General features: G+C 59.3%; 1 protein-coding gene across 19 annotated transcripts in view; it reads left to right on the top strand.

Annotated features, from left to right (window-relative positions):
* Positions 1 to 514: 514 nt before the first annotated feature.
* Positions 515 to 13,822, top strand: part of GRIN1 (glutamate ionotropic receptor NMDA type subunit 1) — a 45,288-nt gene continuing 31,980 nt past the window's right edge. For 10 of the 19 annotated variants that reach the window (XM_064171179.1, XM_064171171.1, XM_064171170.1 and 7 more), the window contains exons 1-3: positions 516 to 931; positions 4,345 to 4,479; positions 12,488 to 12,664. In XM_064171179.1, the coding sequence (XP_064027249.1) occupies positions 674 to 931; positions 4,345 to 4,479; positions 12,488 to 12,664 (570 nt within the window). In that variant the 5' untranslated portion in view covers positions 516 to 673. Of the gene's footprint in view, positions 932 to 4,344; positions 4,480 to 12,487; positions 12,665 to 13,822 lie in introns of all 19 variants that reach the window. The other 9 variants (XM_064171184.1, XM_064171177.1, XM_064171176.1 and 6 more) reach the window with 3 other exon arrangements.

The following is a 13,822-nucleotide window of genomic DNA, read 5'->3' as shown; positions in this document are numbered from 1 at the left end:
CGCCGCAGGGTGCGTGTCTGGTGGGGGTCAGGGGGACGAGGGTCTGCGCACTGCAGCCGCGCCCGAGGTCCCTGGGGATCTCGCGGACAAGAAGGGGCAAGAGCTGCCGCAGGGGCCGGGATCAGCGCGGGTGCCGGCACCGGGCCGGGGGCATAAGCGCTGCCGCTGGGGATGGGACCGGCGGGGTCCCGGGGCTGGGCCGGGGTCATGAGCACTGCCGCAGAGGATGGGACCGGCGGGGTCCCGGGGCTGGGCCGGGAGCACAAACACTGCCGCAGGGGATGGGACCGGCGGGGTCCCGGGACCGGGCCGGGAGCACAAACACTGCCGCACGGGATGGGACCGACGAGGTCCCGGGACCGGGCCGGGAGCACAAACACTGCTGCAGGAGATGGGACCGGCGGGGGTCCCAGGGCCAGGAGGGTGCCGCGCAGTGCCGCAGCGGCCGAGGCCCGCGGGGGTCCCGGGGGCGGGCCGGGGGCGGGGGCTGCGGCAGCGCGGGGCGGGCGGAGCCGGCGGCGGGCGGAGCGGTTCGGCTGGGTTCGGCTGGGCTCGGCGCGGCGCGGAGCGGAGCGGAGCAGGCGGTTCAGCACCACGGAGAGAGCCCCGCGCCGCGCCGGACCGGGCCCCGCATGGGGCTACGCTGAGCGGGCATCGCCGGGGCCGGCGGCGGATGCGAACCATGCGGCTGCTGCTGCTCGCCCTGCTCTTCTCCTCCTCCTTCGCCCGCGCCGGCTGCGACCCCAAGATCGTCAACATCGGCGCGGTGCTGAGCACCAAGAAACACGAGCAGATCTTCCGTGAGGCGGTGAACCAGGCCAACAAGCGGCACGGCACATGGAAGCTCCAGCTCAACGCCACCTCGGTCACGCACAAGCCCAACGCCATCCAGATGGCCCTCTCCGTTTGCGAGGACCTCATCTCCAGCCAGGTACCCTGGGACGGCGACCTCTCCCCACCGCCGCCTCCACCGCCACCTCCGCCGGGCAGCCCCCGCTCCGTGTCCCCGGAGGGAGCCGAGCCGCCGCCCCCGCGGCCAAGCGCCGCCGGGGCTCGGGTTGAGCAGAGCAGCGGCCAGCGGGGTCCTGCCCCGGGGCTCCGGGGTGCTGCTGCCCGCATTGCAGCTTTATGCAAGCGCGGCCGGGCTCACGGACACCCGCACGGGCATCCGCACGGGCACCCGCGCCGACCCTGAGGCACACGCGGGCTCACGGACACACTCCAGGGTACACACGGACACCCCCACGCAGCCCGGGCTGCAGCCAGGCTCCTATACACACCTCTGGGCTGACACACGCACGCCGGGGGACAGACGGGCACCTGCACACACAGAAGGACATGCACAGGCTTGCACACGCACCGGGAGAGCCCAGGGGCTCACACGCACAGAGGCAGTGCAGAGGTGCCCACCAGCCCCATGCGTGCAGAGAGCTGCATGCACTCACACGCAGACCGCGCACAGACACACGTTGCCAGGGGCATAGGCGGGCACACGCAGAGCTGTGTGTGCACATACCCGGTGCACATCTGGGCAGCTTCACACTGCAGGCGGCTGGGGGCATGGGGAGTGCCATGCGTGCATACGATACACCACGCTCACATACGGCAGCGGGAATGCCTGTAGGCATGCTACATACATGCCATGCAGACACACTGTGCCAACACGGGCACACGCAGGGCACTGCATGTCTGCACACAAACACACTGGTGCACACATACTGTCCCACACAGAATCACAGACTGTGTGGTTCGGGTTGGACGGGACATTAAAGATCATCTAGTCCCAACCCGTTGCCAGACACCCCACACTGTAGATACCCACATGTGCTGCCATGCAACCCACCCTGCTGCGTGCAATGCAAGCACCCCCCTGGCACACAGCACCAGGCCTCCAGGTGCACCTGGAGGATTATTCACCCCCTGTACCCAGCACCACCATAACCCCCCACCTCCAGCACCACGCAGCGTGTGAAGAGGGCACAGGAGCACACTCCCTGCCACGCACAGGCAGGAGACCCAGGCACACGCAGGCTGCAGCCACGGCGTGCACGCTCCCAGCCCGGGCACACACATGCAGCGTGCAGTACACACAGGCACAGCTCTCTCCTCTCTGCACGGGTCACGCTCAGCAGTGGTGCCCTGGGCTCCTGCCTCCCCTCTGGGAGCTGAGCCCAACTAACCAGCACTATTCCCCCCACCAGTGACCATCAAGAGGGCAGACAGGCAGGTACAACACCCCCCCCGCTCCCCTCCCTGCAGCCCTGAAATGTGCACACACACGCAAAAGATGCCCACGGGCCCACGTAGACACAGACGCATGTTGGCACACAGGCACCCACAGCCAGCCACGGCGGGGGGGGCTGGGGAGGGCAGAGGGGCTCAGCGCGGCAGAGATGCTGCGTTCGCGGATCAGCTCCCCAGTGCGGGGCTGGAGGGGGGCAGCAGCATCCCCGGGAATGCTGTGAAAGGCGCTCGCTGCCCGGCGGGGAGCAGGGAGAGGGCTCGCTCGGGTCCCCCGCGCAGCCGAGGCTCCATTTAAGCAGCTCGGCTGACGGCCGCCAGCCACCGCTACGCCCGAGGCACGGAGCCCAGGGCTGGTGCAAGCTTGCGAGGGCTGAACGGCCTTGCATGGGCGGAGGGGCATGAGGGGCAGCTAAGCCAGGGTGCAAAGGGGCTGTGGGTGCTGGTAGTTGGGGTGCAGTAGGGGGCCACCCTCTTCTCCCAACGCGGGTGACAGCCACCCTCGATCCTGGCTCGCTGGTGCTGTGGCCGAGCAGGGGGCTGCAAGGCAGAGGAGGGGCTGGCAGCCCGCACATGCAAAATGGCTCCTGTCGGTCAGCTACTGTGCGGCACAGCGCAGCCCTCGCCCCCACGCAGCCCCCAGCCGCTGCCCCCAGTGCCCGGCCCTGCCCCAAGGTCCTCGCCCACCCCTCCTGTCAGTGGGGTGCTGGACACCTCTGTGCAGGGCACTCCCCTCCTCCTGCCTCCCCAGGGGACCTGCTCAAGCCGTTCTTCAGGCACTCCTCCCACGGTAGGGTCTTCAACCCCGCCTCAGCTCCCTCAGTTTGCTCCCATTCAGCGTCAGGCAGGATTTTCCCTCTTCCCAGCCAGTGCCCAGGTCCCTTTCCCAGGCAGGCTTCATCCTTGTCTCCTGTCCTAGCCAGCCGTGCCTCCAGCCCAGGAGCAGAGCACATCCTGGCTCTTGGGACGTTGCTTGGAGGAGGAAATTTGGCCATTTTTCTCCCAGACATCAAAGTCCTTGCACTGATCCAGCCTGTCTGGAGAGCTGTCACCAGCTGGGGACATTGCTTGTGCCATGAAAGGACATCAGTGTAACAAAGGATCCCCTGGGGATTACCCCACTCCTTCCTCTCTGACAGAAGCCAGGAATCTGCTGGAGATCAAACCCCAGCCCTGTAATTACAGCAGGACCTGGCCAAAAGCCTTCTGCATTTGAGCCTAACCCAGATGCACCTCATTGCCCCGGAGTGCTGATGACAGACCCCAGCCCCTGCCACCCCCCAGCTCTCCCGTTTCCCTGCGTGCCCAGGGCCAGATGGCAGGTTTGCTCCATGGCTCTGTGCTCCTTCTCCTGCTCAGAGTCCCAGCTGACCACTTTGTTTGTAATAGTCCTCAGAGGGGAATTACAAGGGACTATTAAATGTGTGGTTAAAGAAATCGCATTACACAGCGTGGCTGGGAGGGAGATGCTTCCCTTTAATCTGTAATCCATGGAAGTTATTAGTTTAGGGAGCGGATGGCCAGAGATGGCACTGCCATTAAGCACACCCCTGAGCAGAGCCGTGGCAGCCGAGCTGTGGCACGGCACCATGCGCTGCCCCGCGCTTCCCCCCGCCACGGATTAACAGCTTGCATCGGGTGGCAAGGGACCCACGGAGCTCATCCTGTACAACCTCTCCACAGTCAGCAGGGACACCTCCAACTAGATCAGACTGCCTAGGGCCACAGCAAGTCTGATTCTGGATGTCTCCAGGGATGGGGCCTCAACCACACCCCTGCCAGTCTCTCCCCACCCTCACTGCGCCGAATCTCCTCCTGATTTCCAGCCTAATTCTGCCCTGCTCCAGTTCCAAACCATTGCCCCCGTCCTATTCCCACAGGCCTTTCTAAACAGTCCCTCCCCAGCCTGCCTGTAGGTCTCCTTCAGATACAGAAATGCAGCTCCGAGGTCTCCCCTGAGCCTCCTCCTCTCCAGCGTCTCGGTCGGTTGCGCTGTCAGCGCGGGGCTGTTGAGCGCCGCAGAGGAGCGCAGGGGAAGGGCGGCACTGCGCGGGCAGCCTGCTCCCCCCCAATAATGTTTGTGTCGTGTATCCTGTCCTGCAGGTCTATGCAATATTAGTTAGCCACCCTCCTGCTCCCAACGACCACCTCACACCAACTCCCGTATCATACACAGCTGGCTTCTACAGGATCCCTGTCATTGGTCTGACAACACGCATGTCTATATACTCTGACAAGGTAACTGCCGCCCGCTGCTCGCCCGCTGCCGCGCTCCCCCCTGCGCTCTGGGGCCAGGCTGCCCTTCAGCAGGGTTAACGGTGTCTGCACCGCGCTGCCTGTCTCTGTGGCTGTCTGTCCATCCACCCACTCCAGTTAAATCTGCTGCTCCCCCTCCCTCCCCTCTCCCCTGCATTCCCCAGTACGTCGTTTTTTCGCAGCTGCCAGTGTTGACCTACATAGTGCCGGATGAGCTCTGCAGCGCTGCTCTGCCAGGCTGCTGGGCTGGCTGCTCTTCAGCCCAGGCAATGCATGAGCTGGCTCCTGCCCTGCTGCCTGGTGACAGCTGAGCCTTGGTGCTCGCCAGGTGTCAAGGGGGTGCTTGCAAGGGGCAGGAGGATGTCAGTAGAGTCTCTGTGACTGGAGGGTTGTTTGGGTGGGAGCTGCTGGGGCTTGAGGGCTGTTTGGTTGCGTGCACTTCTCTGGGTTTACGTGGTGTTGGTAGGGGAGCTGATAGAACTGGCTCATGAGTTATGCTCAGGCTTCCAGTGACATTCAGTCCAGCCAGCACTGAAGGAGGAGATTCAGATTCCAGGGTCTCTCTCACTATTTGATGTCCCTGTGGAAACAGAGAGACTTTCAGGCTGCATGAGATCCTGACGTGTACAGAGGCAATGAGCTGCTCCCCTGGGCAGCTCTTCCACCAGGAGCTCGCTCACACCCCGTCCCACCGCGGCACGTCGGGACTAGCAGAGGCAGGAGCAGGAGCTGAGCAGAGCCGGGTGGACCCCAAGCCGTTGTAGCCTCGGTGGAGGCTCCAGGCCAGGTGCTCAGTGGGTGAGCTCAGGCCTGATCTGAAGCACGAATCGTCCTCTGCCTGGAAATGTGAATATTCACAAATGCAAATGTTCGGAGCAAAAATAGTCCCCCCGCCTACGTGCTGAATGAAGGCAAATTGCGGCAGGGAGGAGCAGAGGCTGCCGGAGATGCAGCAGCAGGACTGCTGGGCTGGAGTAGCAGCAGGTCTTGGCAGCTCCCACCGCGTAACGCCATAGCAGGATGGCCAGCAGCGAGCCGAGACCACGGCAGGGACACCAGCGGTAGCCGGCAGGGCTGGGGACCTGCACCCAGAGTCCCCACAGGCACTGCTGGGAGGAAAAGGCTGGGAACAGAGACTGTGAACAGAGGGAGAAGGCAGGCAAGGGGTAGGGAGTGTGCAGGGGGAATTGGATTTGCGCTGCCGTGGAGGAGAGCTAGGTCTGCTCAGCAGTGTCCCCGAGGGGGACCTTGTCACAGTGCAGGTGATGCCGGGGAGAGGGGACCCTGCACGCTCCCGGTCCAGCTGCCTCTCCGCAGAGCCCTGCTCACTGGAGCAAACTGGCAGCCTTTCCACAGCACGACCTTGTGCGAGGATTCCTGCTCACCCTCAGGGGCTGGGAGCTTCCTCAGCAGGCTTGGCTCTGGCCATGTTTTTTCCTTTCAAACCTGTTTTCTGCAGAAGCAGCTCAGGAATTCCACTCAGCTGTCTTCAGAGCTGGAGCACTGACCCACTGCAGCAGTGGTGACCCACTGCAGTGGCAAGCAGATGATCCCCAGTGAATATCTGGGGGTGTTGGGCAGCTGCAGGGCTGTGGGGCACACTTACCTGGCAGAGACTTGGCAGGGAGGACACACTGTTAAGTGTCACCTCTTTGAGCACTCCTTCCTGGCTGGCATCATGCTCAGCCTGCTTCCCACTGAGGCATCCAGGTCCTGGAGGACTTGGAGGCCTCTGCAGAGAGGAGAGCTGCAGGCAGGAGATGGGGCAAAGGCAGGGACTGTGGGGGTAGATGAGCAAGAACGGTGAGGAGTGGACTGAGAGGAGCTGGAGGGGCCAGCAAAGGTGGGAGTGAAGGGCAGGGAGGAGAGGACCAGGACAACACAAGGCTCTGCTCAGCCACGCAGGCCAGCCTGGCTGGTGCAACGTGGGGCACTCAGCTGCTCCCTTTTTGGTTTGCAGTGATCAACTTGTCCTTTTTTTTTTCTTTAATTCAGGAAATTATATCTTTCAGCTTAGTTTCTATGGAAACAAGCTTCTAAGATCACTTTGTGTGCATGCCCCTGATTGGTTTTGAAGACATCAGCCAATTTTAGCTAAATTTCACAGGGTGTTTAAATTTCAGAGGTAATTCTGGTCCTGCTAAGGCTGAGCTGCCAGCAGGAAGAGAGGTATGGGCCTTGGCACAGGCAGGTTTGCCCAGCACCTCTTGGTGCTCTCAGAGCATCTCCAGTCAAGCACAGCAGCCCACAAGCTGTAGCCAGGACTGCAACAGAGATGCCTGAGGGAATCAAGGTTGATTGCTCCCAGTATTCAAGGCACTGTTTTGACTAGAGGCAGTGTTTGGGCTGAGCACTCTGCCCTAGCAGCCTTTGTGTGCCCTCCTCGTGCCTACAGCTCATGAAATCATTACCTGGTTCTTCACCGAGGTCCTCACATCGCTCAGCTCTGTCCCACCTTGAGGGGTCTCTGGAACCCTGGGCACCTCTGAGTGAGGTGAGCAGGCAGTTACAGGAGAGAGAAGGGTCCCACAGCAAGGACAGCAGAGCAGTACCCATCACTGTGGTGTTCTCCACTGTGGCAAACCCTTCACGGGCTCCTCACTGGCCGAGTGCTGCACAAATCACTCTGTGACATTCTAATGCTGGGCTCCCTGAGAGGCCACATTGGACTGTCTGTGCTCTGGTCCCCAGGTGGCATTGGGGATGTTTATAGCTCCTTCACATTTCAACCCAACTGAAATTAGATGGCCTTGATGTCTTGGCAAGATGAGAGAAAGGAGATGCCACAGGGCATGAGAGCAGAGCCCGTGGGGACACGCACAGCCTAAGGGGAAGATCTTGGGCTGCTGACCACCACCAGGTGGGACCACAGCTCTGTGGGGGAGCTGAAGGGCTATGCCAGGTGCCCCGAGGTGCTGAGCCCCAAACACCCCCTGCCAGAGAGGCAGTGTAGGGAAGGGTTGGGACTGGCAGCTAATAGAGTCCTGCTCTGATGCTGGAAGGATGGAAAATGAGTTGAGTCGTCCTGCACTGTGAGGGCCATTTCAATGCCCATCATCTGGCCCTGTTGCTGAAATGAGCTCTGTCTCTCTCTTTCTCCATCTTGCATGTGAGGATGACTTTTCCCTCTGGTTCCTTGTCTCTGGGACCCCCCCCCCCCCCCCCTCTCCACTGAGAGGGATATTCTTCTTGATTACAGCTCTGCTCTGGCTGGCAGCTGATGCTCAGCAGAAATGGAGTTAACATAAGAAGCTGCACTGAAAGCAGAGAGAAAAGCAATTCCCCTGGGCCAAGGCCAGGGTGGGGACTCCTCTGGCACCTGCAAGAAGTGACTGGAGAAGGCAGGTTGAGGTCATGTAGGGTTGTTTGCCCTGGGGATGTGTTTCACAGCCAGCACCCGGCAGCACAGCCATCAGCAGGGACAGCCTGCAGTGTGTCAGCAGGTGAGGGGCTATAGCCTCTGCCGATGGCAGAGCTGGAGCCCACTCAGGCCAGAGAAGGAGAGCTCCTCCTGGGCTTTCAAGCTGGGAGGAGGGCAGGGCAGCCCCAGCACTTCACCAGGCTGCTGCTGCTGTGTGGGGCTGTTCCCCGGGGGCTGAGCAGCCCTTCCATCAAGGCACTGCAGGGAAGGTGGAGGAAGCTTTTGTGCCTCAGATCCCCATGCATCTGCCCCTCCAAGATCCCTCCCAGGAAACATCAAAGCTGTTGCAGAGCTGTCTCAGCTCAACCCACACCTGCAGCTGCTGCGTGGGGCAGTGGCTGGTGGCTTTCTGGAGGGGCTCAGCCCCATGCATGCTGGCTGGTGGCAGGATGAGCAAAGCAGGACACAAGGCAGCCCAGGCTCCTTGCATGCAGGCACTGGGCAGGGCTCCTCTTTCACACCCAGCTGGTCAGTTCTGCCAAATTCTCAGAGCTTTCAATCATGGGATCTCTGTCAGGCTCCTTGAAACAGCTCAGGGACAACCCTGGAACCTCAGAATGGTTTGGGTTGGAAAGGACCTTTGAGATCATCCAGTGCCAACCTCTGCCATGGGCAGGGACACCTCCCACCAGCACAGACTGCTCAAGGCCTCATCCAGCCTGGCCTTCAACACCTCCAGGCAGGGGCAGCCACAGCCTCCCTGGGCAGCCTGTGCCAGGCTCTCCCCACCCTCACTCTCAGCAATCTCTTCCTCCTCTCCACTCTCACTCTCCCCTCTCCCAGCTCAAAGCCATTGTCCCTCAGCCTGCCACTCCCAGCCCTTCTCCAAAGTCCCTCCCCAGCTCTCCTGCAGCCCCTTCAGGCACTGGAAGCTGCTCTGAGGTCTCCCTGCAGCCTTCTCCTCTGCAGGCTGCACAGCCCCAACTCTCCCAGCCTGACCCACAGCAGAGCTTCTCCAGCCCTCTGAGCATCTTGGAGGCCTCCTCTGGACTCTCTCAACCTGCCTCTAGAACCAGGCAGTTGTTCTGCATTATTTATCAGTTGGACTTGGTGATCCTGTTGGGCCTTTTTTCCAACCTGAATGTTTCTGTGATTCTCCTGTTTAAAAACTACAGCTCTGTAACCCAGGAGCTGAGATACCCTCCCAGTGAGCCTGCGACCCTTTGGGCACCACCTCAGAAACCAGGCTTGCCCAGACTGTGAAACCCAGCTGCTCTCCAGGAACTTTGCAGCAACATTTGCTGTTCTGCAGCCAGTTGTGTTTTCAGCTCTTAGGAAAGCCACAGTGCAGGCTTTATTATTATTATTATTATTATTATTATTATTATTATTATTATTATTATTTTGCAAATGAAGTGGGAAGGCAGAGCTGATCTGATGCACTGTGTTGACATTTCAGAGGTGCTTTCATTTCAGGAAGGGGCTGAAATAATTTTAAGTGAGAATGGAGCAAAGGTGGAGGTGGGGAGAGTGAGGCTGGAGGTGAGGAGGAAGTTGTTGAGCAGGAGAGTGGTGAGAGGCTGGAATGGGTTGCCCAGGGAGGTGGTTGAGGCCCCATGGCTGGAGGTGTTTCAGGCCAGGCTGGATGAGGCTCTGGCAAGCTCGATCCACCACCAGCCTGATCTGGTCACCCTACACCAGTAGGGTGTCCCTGCCTACAGCAGGGGTTGGAACTAGATGATCCTTGTGGTCCCTTCCAACCCTGCCTGATTCTGTGATTCTATTCTATGTTGATTTTTTCAGGCTGTATTTTCTGATCTGTGATTTTTCACTCTCAGTTGTTATGTTTGGGGTGGGGGTTGCAGCTTGGTTTGGTTGCATTTCTTTCCTCTTTTCTAGTGGGTTTTGGTTTTTTGGGGAGGTTGTTTGTTGGGTTTTTTTTCATTTCAATTTTCATTTTCCTTGGGTATCTTTAAACCAATTCAAAATGCTCAGGGATTAAAACCAAAACATTCTCAGAGTCATCTCCTCTGCCCCTGGAGCTGGAGAGTCCTGAGCATCTCTGCTGACTCCAGAGAGAGCCTAAGCACTGTGCTGGTGTGGACTGTATGCCTGGCCTTACTTTGGTTGTCCCTCCTGGGCTTCTTCCCAGTGCTGTTGCTTGGTGCTGGGCTATGTGGTGAGTTGCCTTTCTCCTGCTCTCCTGGGAGTGTTGGCAGCAGTCACACAAAAGTGCAGCTCTCAGACTCTGGTTGCAGCTCTCCTGGTTCACTTCCTCCTTCAATTAATCATCCACAGTTCTGCTCAGCCTCTTCAGTCCTTAGGAGATGGTTCATGGAATCACAGAATGTCAGGGGCTGGAAGGGACCTCGACAGCTCATCTGGCCCAGCCCCCTGCCAGCAGGATCACCCAGAGCAGATCACACAGGAACACATCCAGGCAGCTTTTGGATCTCTCCAGAGAGAGACTCCACAACCTCCCTGGGCAGCCTGTGCCAGGGCTCTGTCACACCCTCCCAGTGAAAAAAAACTCTTCCTCAGGTTCACAAGGAACCTCCTGTGCCTTAGCCTCCACCCATTGCATGCCTCAGCTTCCACTCATTGCCCCTTGCCCTGCCTCTGAGCATCACTGAGCAGAGCCTGGCTCCAGCCTCCTGGCACTCAGCCCTTACATATTTATGAACATGAAGGAGGCCACCCCTTAGTCTCCTCCTCCCAAGTTAAAAAGCCTCAGCTCCCTCAGGCTCTCCTCCTAAGGAGGATGTTCAGCTGCCTTAATCCAGTGCTTTGGTGTTTGTGCTGCTGCCCCCCAACACTTCTGTGCTCTGGGCCAGGGCAGAAGTGTGGCTCTCCTGTCCCAGTGCACAGCTCTGACCGTGGCAGGGGCTGCACTGCTTCCTCTGCTTTGCATGCTTCAGTTTGACCTCAGCAGGGTATTGAGCAAGGGCTAAGGATGTGATCTGCTCTCTCTGTTCCTCCTGCCAAGGGCCACGCTTGGCATGATGCCTTTTCCCTTCCCACATGAATTGCTGTAGCCCATTCAGGACTGCTTTTGACCCATGCTGGGTCTGGCCACTGGCTGAGCAGGTCTGGATGAGCCCTCTTTGGTCCAGAGGACAATCTCAGCCTTAAAGAAGAGCTATTATGGTACTTGCCTGTTCAGGCTTCTGTGCCCCTCCAGCACGTAGCTGCTTTATCAAGCAGGTCCATGCTGAGCGTAGGCACTTCCACTCCCTAACGTTTGACTCTGGAGCTTTTTGGGAACGCTGCATTTTTGTGCAGCCTCTCTGTCAGCTGCAGCCGTCGGCCTGATTGCTCCCCTGGGAGTGCTCTCCTTAATTAGCCTGCAATTGCCAGCGGTCAGCCAGCCAAGCGTGGCAATGCCTCTGCCCAAATCCAATAGGTTAGCCAGGACACAAGTGCTGAGCTGCCCCCTCCCGAGGGCTGCTGCAGAACAGGCTGACCTAGAAACAGCCCAAATGATGCTGGGAAAGTGCTTTTCTGACCTCCTCTGGCGACAGAAAACTGATCTGCACCTGCTGCTGCTCCCTGTCCTTCTCTGGAGGGAGTTTGGGTCCTTTTTGGTAGCCGCTTCCAAAAGCCAAGAGGAAGGGCTGGGTTTGCACTGAATGCTGCTGGCAGGCGTCTGCTGGAGAGGCTGAGCCTCACCATGCCCCTGCAGACAGCAAAGCAGAAAGTCCCTTTGCCTTGGCTTAACCACTGCCAGGTACAGCCCCACAGCTATGGCAGGCTTCAGAGCCAGAAGAAAGGAGTGCAGGTACCACAGGCTAGCTCAAGGTGTGCTCCTAGAGGTCTACCTAGACATGCTGCTCTGTCCTTGCAATTGCAGTCCTGTGCTTGCAACCCCTGTCCTGTCTCTACAATCCCAGCCCTGTCCCTCCAATCCCAGCCCTGTCTCTGCAATCTCCTCCATGTGTTTGCCAACACAGTCCTGTCTTTGCAATCCCAGCCATGTCTCTACAATCCCAGCTGTCCTCCTGCAATCCCAACCCTGTTTCTGCAATCCCAGCTGTCCTCCTACAATTCCAACCCTGTTTCTGCAGTCCCAGCTGTGTCCCTGCAATCCCAACCCTGTTCCTGCAGTCCCAGCTGTGTCCCTGCAATCCCAACCCTGTTCCTGCAAATTCCAGCTGTGTCCCTGCAATCCCAACCCTGTTTCTGCAATCCCAGCTGTGTCCCTGCAATCCCAACCCTGTCCCTGCAATCCCAGCTGTGTCACTGCAATCCCAGCCTTGTCCCTGCAATCCCAGCCGTGTCCCTGCAATCCCAACCCTGTCCCTGCAATCCCAGCTGTGTCACTGCAATCCCAGCCTTGTCCCTGCAATCCCAGCTGTGTCCCTGCAATCCCAACCCTGTCCCTGCAGTCCCAGCTGTGTCCCTGCAATCCCAGCCCTGTCCCTGCAATCCCAGCTGTGTCCCTGCAATCCCAGCCCTGTCCCTGCAATCCCAGCTGTGTCCCTGCAATCCCAGCCTTGTCCCTGCAATCCCAGCTGTGTCCCTGCAATCCCAACCCTGTTCCTGCAATCCCAGCCCTGTCCCTGCAGTCCCAGCCGTGTCCCTTTGCCCTCCCGGCCGCTCCAGCAGCTGAGCTCTGGCTCTCCCTTGCAGAGCATCCACCTGTCCTTCCTGCGCACGGTGCCGCCCTACTCTCACCAGGCCAACGTCTGGTTCGAGATGATGAGAGTCTTCAACTGGAACCACGTCATCCTGATCGTCAGCGACGACCACGAGGGTCGTGCTGCGCAGAAGAAGCTGGAGACCCTGCTGGAGGAGAGAGAGTCCAAGGTCAGTCCCCAGGCGTTGTCCTGTAGCTTTGTTTAAGCAACAGCAAACACAGCAGTAGCAGTCTCGGGCTGTTGTATGTATGTAGATTCCTGTATGTAAAACACCTTTTCTTTCCATTGTAACATGGCTAACATGCTTAAAGCATCAACAGTGTCTGACTAGTACCTGACAGAACTTTGTACTTTATTCATTTCACTTGCTTTGCCATGGTCAAAATCTCCTACATGTAAATCGACTGCAAAATGAAGGGAAGGATAACCTGGAGCTCTGCAAATGCCTCGCCCCAGAGTCCCACCCGAGGAGAGGACCAAGTTGCTCAGCTTAGGGAAGCATCTTGCCCCACCACAGCCATCCCAGGGCCAGGCAGCCCCAGCAGTGCCAAACCGACCCCCAAAAGCAGCTTCTTGAATTGGCTACCTGGGGCTCGACCGAGGGGCTGAGGAGGGGCAGGGGCAGCTGGGCAGTGCTGTGGACCTGCCCTGTCCCATTGACCTCCACTGAAGCCCCTGCCCAGCGCTGCTTTCCTGCCCCTCCCCCTGCGCTGTCCCGGGAGGGTGGCTGCGGCCGGCAGGAGTGGCTCTGCCCAGGAGGTGCTTGGCACCTGCACGCAGGACCCCGCGGGAGCAGGGAGGGAGCAGGGGAGCCCCTGAGCCTGCTAGAGATTCAGGAGGACTCCTACAGACCTGCTGCCCTTCAGCAAGAGCACCCAACAAGCCCTCGGGACAAGCAGGGAAGGAGAAGCCAGAGAGCCCTTCAGCTGCACTGCTTCTGGAAGGCAAGGAACCACCTCCTGCCCTGCGGGATGGAGGCCCAGCACATCCTCCTGGCCGGGACAGGGTGAGGTCCCCTTTGGATGGTCAGAGTCTGAGCCCATCTCCAAGTCTCCAGCAGCATCAGGGCACTCACTCACTCCTGGCTGATCCCTCCTGGATCACAGGCAGGGACTACAAACCTGCTCTTCTCCAGCACTGCCAGCAGCTGCTGGACCTTTAGCAGTTGTCTGTGGCGGAGATGTGGCCATAGACACTTGCAGCTGGTGGCTCAGTTGAGAGGCAAGAGAGGACAGCCTGACACTGCCCTTTGTCACCCTCTCATCAAGCCACTGGAGGAGCAGTTGGCACAGGGGTGTGGACTGGCACAAGTCACAGTGGCCAGCAA

This window comes from Pogoniulus pusillus, chromosome 35 (genome assembly GCF_015220805.1).
Source record: "Pogoniulus pusillus isolate bPogPus1 chromosome 35, bPogPus1.pri, whole genome shotgun sequence".
NCBI classification, from domain to species: Eukaryota; Metazoa; Chordata; class Aves; order Piciformes; family Lybiidae; genus Pogoniulus; species Pogoniulus pusillus.
The sequence above is the reverse complement of the archived record's forward strand: the minus strand, read 5'-3'. Positions and strand labels throughout refer to the sequence as shown.